Source organism: Tauraco erythrolophus, chromosome 24 (assembly GCF_009769465.1).
Source record: "Tauraco erythrolophus isolate bTauEry1 chromosome 24, bTauEry1.pri, whole genome shotgun sequence".
NCBI classification, from domain to species: Eukaryota; Metazoa; Chordata; class Aves; order Musophagiformes; family Musophagidae; genus Tauraco; species Tauraco erythrolophus.
Genome location: NC_141488.1, coordinates 5,384,341 through 5,399,308, shown reverse-complemented (window position 1 = coordinate 5,399,308; position 14,968 = coordinate 5,384,341). Strand labels below are relative to the sequence as shown.

Here is a 14,968-nt window from a genome sequence, read left to right as displayed (position 1 = left end):
CCGGGCTGTGGGGGCAGAGCGCGCAGGTCGCTCCCTGAGGGAGCAGGTGAGTGCCCGGGGCCGCCGGCGGAGGCCGCCTGTCTCCCCTCGGCGTTGCGGGCTTTCCGAAGGGTTTTTGGTCGGGAACAAACCGCCGCCGAGGTCCGGCTGCGCTCTGGGCTGGGCAGGGCGGCCTGACCCGGGGATGGTGTCCTGGGGGCACCGCTGTCCTCAGCCAGGCTCTGCCCGGCAGGGTTTCCTCACGGTGAGGGCGGCTTTGCCCCTCGCTCCCCCTGACAACGGGGCGCTTTTGCCCTCGCCCGGCTGGGCTGGCATGCTGCCTGTCCTGCCCGCACCGGAGGCCCTGGGGCAGCTCTGCGTTAAAGCCATCCCTTGGAGGCCAGCGCGGACCAAAAGGATGGGCAGTTCACGGCCTGAGCACGGGATGGGTCCTGCTGCCTCAGGATGTGACCACAGGCCAGTTGTCCAGGGTCTGAGTCAAAGGCATGCTCAGCCCGCACCATTTCAGGCGGTCTTTTCATGGAGCAAGAGGGACGCGTCACTTGCAAGTGTCACACCATACAATGCCCACACGCCAGCGTTCCCCTCTGTACAAAGGGGTTCTTCCACCAGCAGCCACCGCTCAGGGTTGCGGATGCTCCTTGAGGTCTTTGGTGAAAGGAGCCATCACGGCATGGAAGGACTTCAGGCCGGTTTGCTGTGCGCAGCGCTTTCCAGACACCTGGAATGAGTCTGACTCGAAGGAATTTGGCCTCCAAGCTCTGCTCACGGCAGTTACACTGGAACGACCTCTGTTTCCGTGAGGAGCAGCGCTGTCATCCCCAGCGCTTGGGAATGGCGTGACTAACGCAGTGCTGCGTCCCAGACAAACAACAGAGGCGCGCAGGCGGGAGAGAAATGAAAAGCTTGGAGGACTTCAGAGGCTTTCTGATAAGAGCTTTCTAAATGGCAAGGCCGGATGTTAAATGCCAGCTGAATGTGTCGCGCTCGAGGCCAAGCTAGTTTGCCAGCTCTTGTTCTGCGTGTGGGACTTTGTGAGAAGGTGTTTAAACTCTGCTGATGTGTGCAGCTATTAGTTCAATTCCAGGGGCTTTTCTGTGGGCTACCTGGATTTCGTTGCAGATTTTGGACCGTTGAGTTCATTTGACCTAATTTTGTCTTTTTTAATTTCTTTTTTAGCTTAGAGTCACCTTGGAGAAGTATAACCTCTCTGCCCCACTGACTTGCTGGAAATATTGGCATATCTACACTTGTGCCTACGGTGCCTACTGTATCTCCCTGTAGCCTGGTGGGGGAAGAAAAGCAGCAGACAGGCTACGGAGAATTTTTTTGTGCTTTGCTGAGCTAATTGTTGCTTGTCCAAGCAAAACAGGATGGATGGGAAGAAGTGGTACCAACTTACAGATAAGGTGGTTCCAGCAGGGTCCAAGTCTCTTTTGTAAAGAGAAGTTCCAGCATCAAAAAGGCGGAAAAGCAAACTCTTCAATCAACCAAAATGGAAGGAGGCAACGGTGCAAATCTGCAACTCCAGCAGCTCCCTTTGGCCACAGCAGCGGTTTCTGTGCAGCCACACACTGACTCCTTTTCTTACAAGGTCAGATTTTTACCCCAGTCTGTCCCTAGAAGGCCCTAGATATTCATGTAAGCTCATAATGCCACTGTGTTTTGGTTATTTTTTTACAGAAAGTGCACTGTCTTTGTATTTAGCCATGCCTGGAGGCCCCAGTGTATTATGTGCCATGTGTACAAGCAGTGAGAGAAGAAGGAGAAATTCTGTGTCTTAAAGAGCTAGACAATGTGAAGAAAGAATGTCTGGCAGTTAAAAGATCACGTGGATGTCTGAAGGTGTCTCAGCTCTGCTAGGTGCCTTTTCAGGCTAACCCATACACCAGTAACTGAGATCAGATGTTCTGCTCTACTGTAGTGTGCTGTAGTGCTTGAATTTCAGGCGGGTCAGCCCATAGTCATGCTGAAAGCCTGCAGCTGGGGTAGGAAGTGTTGCTGTAGTTCCTCCTTATTGTCCAACTGGGAACAGAGCTGTTCTCAAATCAATTTCCTCTGAATCCCCGATGCTGAAGTTGCTCAGAAAATCCCAGCAAGAAAGGCCTTTTTTTCCCCACTAGGAAAAGTACTTTGCTGAGGACACAGTCCTAGGTGCGTTGTCAAAGCTGATCAGGCTGACGTTACCTTGCAGCTGTGGCTGCCCCATCCCTGGAAGTGTTCAAGGCCAGGTTGCATGAGACTTTGGGCAACCTGGTGTAGTGGAGGGTGTCCCTGCCCATGGCAGGGGGGTTGGAACTGAATGGTCTTTGAGGTCCCTTCCAACCCAAACCAGTCTATGATTCTATGATTCTAAGTCCAGTTGCTGAACCAGTAAACTGTGCTGAGCTGCTCTGGCTACGTCTGTGATTGCACAGCGATGTTTTTCTGTCAGCTTTACTGTTTGTTGTGGGAAGGTATCTCGGGTGTTTTTGAAAGAAGCTGCTTGGGTGAATCTTGCTTTCATACATCCTGATAAAAAGCTGCTTGTTCCACTGATAAGAACTTGAAACTTTAGAGTCCTTCTCTTACTATGTATGAGAAAATCAAGAATAGTGTATTTCCTGTTAAGGGAGAAATACGAATGCGAGCTGGGTTATCCCAAATCAATCAAAGCAAGTATGCCACTGTATCTTGGAGACCTGCACTGAAATGAAAAGTGCTAATGACATCTGATGAGATGTAGATAGCTGTTGGAAGAACACAAACGCTGAATGACCTGGCTTAGCCTCAGGCTCTTCTGTTCACTTCTAATGTACGATTGCTTTGTGACTCAGCCTGCTTTACATATTTTTTTTTGTTTCAAATTCTGTCTTTAGACCGTGAGAATTACTGCTGAGCTGGGAACGATAATGTGGAAGGGGTTGGGAGCTTGCTAGGAGTTGCTACCAGTTGCCTATTACTTTGGAATAACTGGTTTGTATAAAAAGCAGCATAAAACCTGGGATAATCGGTCTGCCTCATCAAATTGGCTAAATTACCTACTGAACAAGCAGATGCTGTAAGTGGAGAAAAGCAGAATCGTTCTTAAACTTAACATGTGACCTGCAGAATGCAGAGGTTCCTGATCTGTACTCTGCTGAATTCCAGGACAACATCCTCATGAAAGAGTTTTTCAAAGGGAAAAGGAGTGAACGGGTTGTTGTGTTTATCAAAGAATGCAAACAAACGCACACTAATTTAAGTCTCTTGGAGAAAGTGTCTGTTAAGGAAGGGTTAATCTTTCCCCTGAGTTTCTCAGATTTGGAACAGGGCCACAAGGAACTTCTTCCTGAATTTCTCTAGCACCCGTAGAAAGGGAGGAAGATAAACAGAGGTTTTACTCACAGGTGATCTAGGAGCTGTTTTAAAAGTCTACTCTCTTCCCAATTGTGTAAAAAGCTCCCAGTTCCTTCGGTGGCTAAATTTGATATCTGTGTGTGCTTTGTTGTTACAGGAGAACTTGATCGGTGCATTACTAGCTATTTTTGGGCATCTCGTTATCAGTATTGCCCTCAACCTCCAGGTGAGTATCGTGAAGCAAATACTGATCCCACCTCAAGCATCCTGCATTAAAAAGCAGCAAGCATGCCAAAACTTCTTTGCCTTTATTTTCTTTCCTAGAAATACAGCCACATCCGGCTGGCAGGTTCCAAAGACCCCCGAGCCTACTTCAAAACCAAGACGTGGTGGTGTGGACTGTTCCTGCTGGTGCTGGGAGAACTGGGAGTGTTTTCCTCTTACGCCTTTGCTCCTCTCTCACTGATTGTGCCCCTCAGTGCAGTGTCTGTTGTAGGTAGGGGGGAAAGAGGCAACAGCCAGACAAGTCTGAGTGTGTTCTAGTGTGAGGTTGGTGGTCGTTGGACTCATACATAACTCATTGCTTCTCTCTCCTTTTTTTTTTATAGCTAGTGCAATCATAGGAATTATATTTATTAAAGAAAAATGGAAGCCCAAGGATTTTTTGAGTAAGTTCCACAGTTCCTTTTCGTTTTTCCTCACTGTTTACAAGCTGTTCAACATGTAGCATGGCCTTTCAAGAATCATCATTAGAGGCATGGCAAGATGTGTGTTAGCTATAGTACCTCTTCGAAGGAATGTGTCATCTCATCCACTGTTTGTTAAAAATGGATTTTTTTTGTTTTTTCCAACTTGTGCCAAATCATCTGAATCTCACAGATTTTAGAAATACATGGAAATGGTGTGTGTTTGCAGGATCTGAGAATCATGGTTCTCTGGGCTGAAGCTGCAATAGTGTAGGCACGAAAGAATCAGCTGAATTTCATACGTGTGCAAGGGTTTGCAGAACCGGGGCATTCATTTTTCCGTATCCCAGAAAATGGGCTGTGGGCAGTGCCAGGCGGGATAAGCCCCAGACAGAGAACTTGTAGCTCCTGTTTGTTTAGCAGATGCTTCCTGGGGTGAGCTTTTTTTCCTCAACTCACAGCACACATATTGCCTAGGGTTTTTTTGGTTCTAACGTTTTGAAAGTGGGGCATGAAGGGCAGGGGAATGTGCATGATGTCATCAATGGTCACTGTGCATGTTGGGTATTAATTCTATACAGCCACACTAACCCACTAACTTTGTCCTCTCTTGTTTTTTTTCCTTTTTGTCCTTTGGTTGCCGAAGGGCGCTATGTTTTGTCCTTTGTAGGCTGTGGTTTGGCAATTGTTGGAACTTATCTGCTGATAACATTTGGACCTAATAGTCATGAGAAGATGACAGGAGAAAATATCACTAGGCATTTAGTGAGCTGGCCATTTCTGTTGTATATGGTAAGATGGCCCATAAAATGTGGGATAGTTTTCTGCTGTATGCCTGACTGGGAGTTCCATTTCAAGCATTGTTTTTCCTTATGGCTACTAGCACCGACGTGTGCTGCAGGGATCACCTAAAGAACCTCATTACAGCAGGAAAGCAGGCTGAGATCTCTGATGTCAGTTATTTTTAGTCAGGATTATTTGATCGGCTGTTTTACCATGAATATGATGTTGAAAGTGTCCCATGTTTCCTCTTCCGTAAGAAGCTATCAAATATCTTATCTAATTAGAATCTTAAGATCATGCTAAATTCGATCTATAATTATGTGGGATTCTCATTTTCCTTTGATTTGCCCTATTGTGTAACTCTAATGTTTGGCTTCGAATCCCATTTACTGCCATCTCCATATACCCTGCATTTTTTTATATTCTCATTTCTTTCTTTTGTAGCTTGTGGAGATCATCATATTCTGCCTGCTACTGTATTTTTACAAGGAGAAAAATGCAAACTACATTGCAGTTATTCTTCTGCTGGTAGCTTTGCTGGGTAAGTTGATATGGACTTGTAAGATCTTCCACCAATCTACTCCAGAAATGTTCCTACAAATGAGACGAAGCTAATATCTTGCAGTGGTGCTTAGGATCTTTGCAAATGGCCTTAATTTGAACAATTAAGACTTGTTTCCCATAAGGATGAATAACCTGCCAAATCCAGAAAGTGCAAGTTATTTATTAGTGTTCTTAATTTTAATCCGCGTGCAAAGCATGGTAGGATATCTTCTCTATTCAGCGGATGAAAGAGAGGATCTGACCTGCAAGAACCTTCTTGGCTCTGGGAAGGTTTAGCAACACAGCCAAGAAATGATAAATATTGTGCCGTGCCAGTATATCCCTGTTTAAATGGAGAGAGCCTGTGGGCACAGGGTCAAACGATGCTGTTGGTATCCTCGTAGGCTGCAGTGGGATCCTACAGTGACTTGGAAAGGCGAGGGTTTCACTTGTACCTTTCTCCACATTAATCTGTTTGTTTTTTTTAAGAAACTGTGATCAATTAAACTTTAAAAAGGGTGAGTAATAGCAAGGCAGTGACACAGTCTGGCATGCTGTTGAATCCATGTTGCAGTCCTCAATTTTTGCTCTTTATGCAACTTCAGTCACTGCAGTGTCTTGTCTTTTTTCTTTTTTTTTTTTTTTTTTGAACTGTTTGGGGCTGGATTTCAGTAACTGATGTCTCAGAGGCTGCGTGAATCATAGACAAAGCAACTATCCTAATTCTGAATAGCAGCATTTCTGTCTCAGTGAGCATGTGGCAGTGCTTCTGCTGAGTCTTGGTGAATGTTCACAGGTTCCATGACTGTGGTGACGGTGAAGGCTGTGGCAGGCATGATTGTTGTCTCGATACAAGGAAACTTACAGCTTGACTACCCGATATTTTATATCATGTTGGTGTGCATGATTGCTACAGCCATCTTTCAAGCAACGTAAGACATTCCCTCTCTTTTTGTCTGTAACCGTGCTGGTTTCAGGGGATCAGTAATTAGTGGGCTGTTTGTTATCCGTTCCAAGAATGCTAATTTAAATTTTAGGAGAAGAATTATCCATTCTCTTCTGTGACCTGTCCTCAAATCCACATCACAGGAGCCTAGGACAGTGGTGTTCTCTGCTTTCCCATGTAGTGACACTGCCAAGTAGTTTTAATCCCAAATTTATGCATCATTCAAGTATTCACAAAGCAACGTTAGGAGTGAAATGGTGGCAAGTTGACTACAGCATCTGTGCACTGGCTAAAATGAAAGTGCAGAATCAGTGTTGTTGATGATGTGTCTATTATTTTTTTTCCTCTGTACTTGGAACAATAGAAGAAGCCAGTAGCAGCAGGGATAAAAAAGCTATTCCAAATGTGAGTGACATTCTGGCCTTAAGGTCAGTGGCAGGAATTTCACTGTCTTCAGTCAGCACAGCCATTAGGCTTGCTCTTCTGTCATTTACATTAATTCCAAGGAATGCTGCTGCAGGTTTAGTGAGAAAGAGAATAAAGTTTCTTAAATTTATGCATCGCTTTGAAAGGCATTTCCAAAAATAGATGACTTCTACTAACTAGTCTGTGATAACTGCTATACAATTTGAGTATCCTTCCCAAATCAGCCTCTGTTGTCTGTCATTGTATTGCAGGTTTTTAGCCCAAGCCTCACAGCTGTACGACTCATCCCAGATTGCCAGCGTGGGCTACATCCTGTCCACAACGGTGGCCATCACAGCAGGTAACTGCACAAAACAGCCTGTTGGCCCTTTCTAAAAGAAGGGCAAAGGATTTTTTCAAAAATAATCCTCACTTACAGACGAGGAAGGCGAATACTCAGCAAGATGACTTGTACTTTCTTGTCATCTTTCTTCTGCAGCTGGCTTTGTTTCTCTTTTCTTTCCAAAAATATGAATTATCCCACTAGACTGTGTTAAAATTTTCTGTCAGGTTCTGTCATTTTGTTTAAAGTGCATGGGAACTTAACGCTTGATACTGTATTATTCATATCATGCAAGCGTGTAGAAGAGGAACGTGATCTATGCTCTTAGATGTGCAACTTGAATACACAGCTAAAATTTCTCCTTGTGTAATTTTATCTAGATTTTCTTAAAATGTATGTGATACAGTGTATCAATGTATTTGCTTCCTCTGTACAAAGGTGTTAAAATTCTCCCGATAGTCTTGTTTGTGTTGTGTCTAGAACAGAGCTGCTCACAGCTCTATAGGCACTTCTCTTTCTAAACAGTTTACTCCATTTTTTAAAACATTTAACAAATTCTGAAAACAGTTTTTACTCCAATTTCAGCCCTTGCCCACACAGGAGAAGCTTTGTCTGCATGAACAAAGATAAGCATTTTAATCCCCCTTAGGCTTCAGAGCTGACGAGCAGCCTTTTTACGGTTTTGTTCTCGTCAGTTAGACACGTGAGCAAAACTGAGGGAAAAACCCCAAACAAAGGAACATGGCACACAGCCCCAGTGCTGGAGAAAGTGTACCTGCTTGGCAGTGATGGATGCTATCTGTAAAGAGTAATGCTCTTCCAGGTATAGAAAGGCAATAGCTCCCCCTGGAAATTACACGTTACCTTTTAATGCTCCTCTTCACCGTCATGAGAGAGGACGGCCTGCTCCTTGGCTGTTTATTTCCCTTCCTGTTCCAAGCCATATGCTGCTCTCAGATTCATCAGCTTATTTACTGGACTTCAGTTAGAAATGGAAAGAGTAGGAGTCAGAATGCATGTCCTGTTGACATCCAGGACACCAAGAACACTTGTCATCTTAAAGGTTTGAGCAGTATATATCTGTTCGGGGTCAAGAGTTTGTATCCTCTTGCAGTTGGAGAGATCCAGTGTGGTTTGTCATTTGGACTTCAGAAATAAGGTCTTTCTTGTTTACGTGGTAACTGCTGCTGTGTGGTGAGAACTTGGCTCAGGCTCTAGTAGCACAGTGACCTGCAGTAGTTCCAGCAATGTTTCCTTCAGAACCCCCTACCCAGTATGGAAAGATATGTGCTATTTGCTGTGCCCCCTACCCCAGTATGGAAGGATTTGTACTATTTGTTGTGCCACTGTACAGATTTACTTGCATCTCTGTTAGTTGCACCAGTGAAATTCTAAAAGATTTGTCAATAAATTGCGTTAAAGTGGAAATCACGCCACCTTTTTCTATTTTAAGATCAGAAAGAAAACCAAAGGTATTGACTATAAAAATAGGAATCTTACATGATTTGGTTTCTGGAGGGACTAGTGCTGGAGACGTAGCACTAATTGCTCGTGTAAGCTGGGAAGAAACATGTCATTAATTATTTCCTTTTTAAGGAGCAACTTTTTACTTGGACTTCACCGGCGAAGATGTTCTCCATATATGTATGTTTGCACTTGGGTAAGTGTTTAAAGTTTCCTTGGTAGAAAACTGGAAAGTATTTCTTCATATGACTAAAATTTTAAAAGTACTTACCTATCTATCCATAAATATGTATAGTGGAGGTACCTAATGTCTTGGAGAGGAGGACGAAGTGAAAGCAGTTTTTCTTCTAGAGCATACAGTGGCTCGTAGAGCTCAGTATCGTGTCGGAGTGATGAGGTGTGCTCTACAGGGATTGCGTAACACTACATTGTGCATAATTGTACAACATTAAACACTAAGTCCCTTACTGACTGTACTGGAGACCAGCTTGGATGTTGAAGGATATGGGCTGTTTTTCAAGCTACCTGCTCATGATTCTAGAAAAGTTGCAGAATAACCAAAAGAAGCCATCTCTAGGGAATCTATTTCAGGTTTTGCACCAGGCCTTCACTGAACTGTAACTGGGCCTCTGGAGGCCTGTTGCTCAGGGCATGGGCACGGGTACAGTGCAGATATGATCAGTGAAACGACGTTTGCTGTGTAACTGAGTATTTAGTCCTAGAACAGTGTCTCGATGTGATCAGCTGTCCGTAATCAGGGGACATTCTGAAGTGTCTTTCAGATTAGTACAGAAAAAACAATTGGGAGATTAATGTTATGAACTGTGCCTTTCTCTGTCAACATACTGTAAAAGTCAAGGGTGACAGTCGTTAGTGTGTTTACTATGGGAAACCATTCAAAGCTCAGGTTGCTAAATTCTGGAATTTCATCAAAGAAAACCAAATTTTTATATGCTTCCTTTCCTCTTTAGTTAGTTAAGATTAATTAACTAACACAAAAACTTTTCCCTGCGTTTTGATAACGAAAATGTGAAATTGTTCTGATTGCTGGGTAGATTTCAATCCTATTGAAGAGGGTTATTCAGCTGAGCCAGTTCCGTGTAATTGCAGCTTCACAGTTCTTCCTCTTCCAGTTCTGAATTCTGTGTGGCACTACATGATAGGCACTTGGAAGAAGCAACATGCAACATTACCTCCTCTCCCTTTTCACAGTTACCTCAGTAGATGTTGTCTTCTCTCTCAGGTGCCTCATAGCATTTCTAGGTGTCTTCCTGATCACAAGAAATAGGAAGAAGTCGATACCATTTGAACCCTACATATCAATGGATGCTATGCCAGGTAACAGTAGAAATACAGTGGTTTATCACACTTTTTTAAGTGTTGGGCTTCACAGTGAAAGCTCAAGCCTTAGGCTCTGTGAAGTATACAGATATATCAGGTGGCCGTGTTTGTTTTGAGTTTTTCCTTCTGGTGTGTGTGCCTTGTGAGAGGTACGTGCCTGTTTTGCATGGAGCAGAGAGGAGGTGATGTGCCACTTGGATGTCACTTACGCTGCGTCCTCTGGCACCAGAGGGGATGTCAAGTTTTGTCAGATCAGCCTTGTCCAGTTGGCTACTGTCTGAGAAGATGAACCAGTTTTGAGGATTTGCTTGAATTGGGCTTGGTCTTCATCCAGCAGGAAGAACTGATTATTAGGGAAGACTGAGGTATGCTGCAAGAGGTGGAGGCCAGGGGGAGCAGAAGTTTATTTTGGGAAGTATGGCCAAACTCTCTCTGAGCTGTGTAAAAGACATGCAGCAGTTGAATGAGGGGCGGTAGTTGGTTCTTTATCACTTGAAGCTTATTTCACCATTGGTGGCTTTAGTGCTAAGCAGAAAAAGTGTCTTTCATTTAACACCCAAGGAACTGATGAGCTACATATCATGAACTCCGAGACTATACAGTTTGCTGATTTAACAGAGTGCAGGAAGGATGCACTTTTGTTCCTAAGCACTTAATCTCTGTCTTTGCTCTTTTCAGGCATGCAGAACATGCACGACAAAGGGATTGCAGTTCAGCCTGACCTCAAAGCTTCTTTTTCCTACGGTGCCCTGGAGAACAACGACAACATGCCGGAAATTTATACTCCAGCTACGTTGCCGATCGTGCAGGAGCAACACGGTTCCAAAGGAGTTTCTGCTCCACCCTACCGGGTGCTGGAGCACAGCAAAAAGGAGTGAGTGACCTTCAAGGAACTGATTTGAATCATCGGAACTATGACCTTTATTTATTTACCCATTAAAATATAAGCAAGTGGAAAGCCAACCTTGATACAGTTTAAAGCTCGCCTCAAACTTGACTTTCAAGGCTGATTATTAAAATAAACAACTCTCTAATTGTGAAGTTGAAAGCATTCATCTTAGCAAGAAGCAAATCCCAGTTCTCCGTTGAAGGCAGCTGTCTGGAAGCGTGGAATGGTGAGTGCAATATCGCGGCAGCACGAAACCGATGAGAGAGCAGACACTGTGAAAGTGGAGAGCTGTGGGAGGAGAAGGGACTGTGCAATTTTTAGTCCTGCTGGGAGTGGGTTTATCTCCAATCAGAAGTTTTCAGGAATTGCTCACAGACAGAGGAGGGCAGGATTTAATCTTTCATCTATAGAGACTGTGACGGATCTCCAGAAAAGCTGTAAATCCTCCTGTCTCTCGGTTAGCCACCAAACTCCCTTCACATGGCAATAAAACCTGATTGTTTTCAGCATGACTACTGAAACTGTGTCTTTAGAGCACCATGTTTGGTTGGAATAAGCTGCTTTATTCCTTCAAATCGTGAATCTTGGGTGCTTCCTGCACAACTGTTCTCTGACCGATGTTGAACATCTGCACTGAGTATGCGAATTGTTTTATAGCACCACTGGGTTATAGGGCAGCTTAGAACAAAGATTCTTTGCTAGTTTTCCAGTTTCATAAGGAGCTTCAAGGTGGATTAAATGGTGCAGAGGGAACAACATAAAGTACAAGAACAAGAGGAAATGAGAGTGGTAATGTGACTGGTATCTGGTGGGAATTTTCTGTAGTTTTTGAGGAGGTCCTAATTCTCTTCTCACTTTTATTTTCCTTCTGGTTGAGGCAGGATTTCCCACTGTGTTTAGTGTCTTAAATGCTTAAAGGTGTTGACATTCCTTAGTTAAAAAGCTCAGTCTAAGTGGTGTAGGCTGCAGTTCCCCCTCCCTTTTTTTTTTCTTTTAAAAAAGCAAAAAATGGTATTGGTCTAATATTGTGAATGACCTAAGAAGAAGAAAGAAGCAGGCACAGTCCAGTGCGCAGTGAGGACTGTGAAAATAATGGAGCATTGTGTACTTAAGATATTTATCTTCCCAGCTTCCGAGAGATGGCTAAAGCTGAGATGAAGGGAGAGTAGACACAGGGCGGGAGGGAACTGAAGTGAGAAGGACAAAGTACAACATTTACTGGCATATGCAGATTACACTTTGATATCATCTTCTCTAAAAGCTATTGTTTTGCTGGGAAACACAATTTTAAGTCTACTTGGTGTGCACAGCGGAGTGTCTCGATGACCTTAGACTTGATTTGAAATGCACAGTGCTTGTGTTCTGCACCTTTGTAAGTGGTTACTTTGATACCAAGGAGTTCAGGAGGACCTTGGACTTGCAACAGTGGCTTTCTGCATTATTTATTTATTTTTTTAAGTTGACTCACGGCCAGTTTCTGTTCCCACTACCAAAAATTCCCAAGAACTTCACTGACTTGTATGTAGTTATTCCAAATTCTGGCTATTGTATATTACAACAGAACTGTTCTTTTGCATATGTTTGCTTTGCCAGCTCTGAATACTAATTTAATCTGGAAATACTTGAGATTGCTTTGGCATTCTTGTGCAGCTTAGAAAAATTACAGCCTTCCCCCCCCTGCAAAGAGTAGATGCCATGGGATTGTACCTCTACCTATATGTGAAGTTTCTTCACCAGCTTGGCACACCTGGCAATTCAGATCTTATCAGTGGAAAGAAATGAAGTTTCATCAGTTATGAAACCTCAAGAAATAACAGCTTTTTCGTTCTCCCTCAAGACTTTTTGTGTTTAAATAAGATAACGATGTTAATGGGCTAATACTGCCCAGAACATTAATCTCGTTGGAGTTGCAGTGACACTGATTTACTGCCTTTGCCTTTGTATCCTCGGTAATCAATCGTTTGTGAATTTATGTGCAGCTTTTGTTCGTTAATAACACAACACAAAGCAGTACAGGGGAGGCTGAATGGGAAGGGTCCGAGAATGCTGGCTCTTCTCTCTTCCCTTTTAATCAATGAGGCAGTAGCTCATTTGACCTATTAATTCTGAAACCACAGAAATGTTCTGTTTTAAAACAAGCTGTGCTAAACCACACGTAGCTACAAACTCTCTATGTGGCAATATTCTCTGTGTTTAGTTGTTACAGATGTTGCTGTGGTACAAAATAATTAATCAGAAACACCAACATGTTTTGCTGTGGACTTCTGTTATTAGTATGGCCCTATGTGTAACAGAATGTAGATTTTTCAGTAGTATTTAAAAACTGCACTTGACTGGTGTGCAGAATTTGTAGCCAGTGGAATGGCTGGTTAGGTTTTTCCCCTCATGATGGAACCTGACATCAAGAGAGACACAGAGTGCTTTGCCAGGGGGAGAGTGCCGCTCTGATGCTTGTGCTTCTCCTTTGTGGGCTGCTTTCTGGCCCAATTGAGTGAATTTTTTTTTTTTTTTTGCAATGAGCTGCCTGGATTCTCCACAGCCCGGCAGCCTGAGCACTGACAGACTCCTGGGCTGACCCTCCTCACTGCCAGAGCACCTGCGGTGGTCAGGATGTGGCTGTCCTCTGCTGTGGGTGAAATTTCCTCCAGCTGTAACCTAGGCTTTTGCATTATTGTGCTATTTTGGCCCTTTTCTTTCAAAGACTCTGAAGGCAAGAGTCTTGCTCCAAAGCTTTATATAACTATGTTTTATTTACACAGTCTGTGTGTATGTTTGAAGAATTCTACTTAATAATGATCGTTCCCTTTACCTGCAGTGAGCCTTGCTTTTAGAAACTTCCTGGCAAAGGACTCCAAGGGAGATGATGTCTGTTTCTACAGCACATAAATCACAATAGTTTTGATTACTCCATTGTGCCACGAGGTGTTCCTTGCACCATAGGCCTCAACTCACCGCACCAATGCTGTAAGGGTTGTGTGTTTGCCAGTCTGTGCTAGCCACCGTGAGAACGGTAGTAGGACTGCCAGACTGTGCCTCACTCCTGCTTGCTGCCTGTGTTCAATACTTGAATTTTAAAATGTGGGGGGTTTTTTGTACTTTATGCACTTTTCCCCTTTCTTGCTCTTTCTCCTCCAAAAGATTTTATTTTCTGCTTTTCAGCACAGTCTTATAGCTGCCGTCTCTCTTGCTGAGAAGGCGTGAACAGGGGCCCCTAAACATCGGTTCAAACTGCCTGTAGGACTTGGGCGCTCTTTCCAACAGTGGGAGGGCAGAGCTCGGGATTGAAATAAACTCCTTGCCTCCCTTCTAGTTCAGAGCTTATAAGCCAAAAGCAGGAAGCTATTTGTACCCTTAAGTCTATACTTTTTACAGAATATTTGTTGGTAGGGGGTGACAATGGCCATGCCCAGGGCTGCAGCAAACACTTACAGCTAAACAGCAGGTGAAGATTTAAAGGAGAGGAGCCCCGTGCCACGTTCCAGTCCTCCTTGCAGCATGAAAAGCAATCCCTTGGTGTACAGCACACTTTGATATTTGCATGTCAAAACTTAAGTTTATCCAGGGCTGATGCTGAGAGAGGCAGGGCACTGTAAACAGCAGACTATGCTTAAATTCCCAAATGCGCAGCATTTTTCAGAATCAAGAGCTGAAAAAGCGTGCACAAAAATCACCTGACTGCTGTCTCCTTTGCTAAACTGGTAGAATAGCTCCGTGACTCTCTAACTTCTAGCTGCTTTATCAAATGTGAACTGACATCTCTTGCCTCCACAGTGTGGCTCTTCAATGCACCAGAGCACTTAATACGTCCTCAGTGTCTCCCTTCCATGTTACTTCATGCTGTGGAATACAGCTCCTGTGTTGGTCGAATGTACAAAATGATCTGCCTACAATGTTTTCTTGTTCATGTTAAAAATGTGTCAATAAATCAAGCTTTACAGTATTGGACTATGAGGATAACTGCTTAATTTTTCATAAGCAATGTTGCATGTCTCTAATTCTATTTGACTTTTAGGTGAGACCTTTGGAAATGAAACTTAATAAAAGATTGTGGTAAAACCTACAGAATTCTGGGCTGCTCCATACTCTTGGTATAGCTTTAATCGGCCATAAATGGCTTAAGAGAAGTTACGATGGAATTTTGTTTACTATCACAAGTACTATGGATTCAAAGAACTGTCTTTTTTAACAGGATACTTGTAAACGAAATGCAGATTGCTACAACTGATGTTTGGGGCTGCAGCATTAGTAGG

At 43.6% G+C, this 14,968-nt stretch overlaps 1 protein-coding gene across 4 annotated transcripts; it reads left to right on the top strand.

Moving 5' to 3' along the window:
* Positions 1 to 1,267: 1,267 nt before the first annotated feature.
* NIPAL3 (NIPA like domain containing 3) lies at positions 1,268 to 14,073 on the top strand. Of its 4 annotated transcripts, none has more exons than XM_086625987.1 (12): positions 1,268 to 1,594; positions 3,476 to 3,544; positions 3,643 to 3,814; positions 3,927 to 3,986; positions 4,675 to 4,796; positions 5,232 to 5,328; positions 6,127 to 6,262; positions 6,954 to 7,042; positions 8,621 to 8,684; positions 9,732 to 9,826; positions 10,508 to 10,944; positions 13,239 to 14,073. In XM_086625987.1, exons 1-11 carry the CDS (start codon positions 1,496 to 1,498, stop codon positions 10,705 to 10,707), a joined length of 1,203 nt encoding a protein of 400 aa, XP_086482113.1. In that variant the 5' UTR covers positions 1,268 to 1,495; the 3' UTR covers positions 10,708 to 10,944; positions 13,239 to 14,073. The 4 variants fall into 4 exon arrangements, with proteins under 4 accessions (XP_086482113.1, XP_086482112.1, XP_009977263.1 ...); XM_086625986.1 differs by having other exon boundaries at positions 4,651 to 4,796; XM_009978961.2 differs by lacking the exon at positions 13,239 to 14,073 and having other exon boundaries at positions 4,651 to 4,796; positions 10,508 to 13,224.
* Positions 14,074 to 14,968: the final 895 nt, after the last annotated feature.

Coding starts and splice junctions, on each gene's coding strand:
- NIPAL3 (XM_086625986.1), top strand. CDS start 1,496: ATGGAAGGAGGCAACGGTGCAAATCTGCAACTCCAGCAGCTCCCTTTG. Junction 1,595..3,475: donor CTGACTCCTTTTCTTACAAG/GTCAGATTTTTA, acceptor TTGTTGTTACAG/GAGAACTTGATCGGTGCATT. Junction 3,545..3,642: donor GTATTGCCCTCAACCTCCAG/GTGAGTATCGTG, acceptor TTTCTTTCCTAG/AAATACAGCCACATCCGGCT.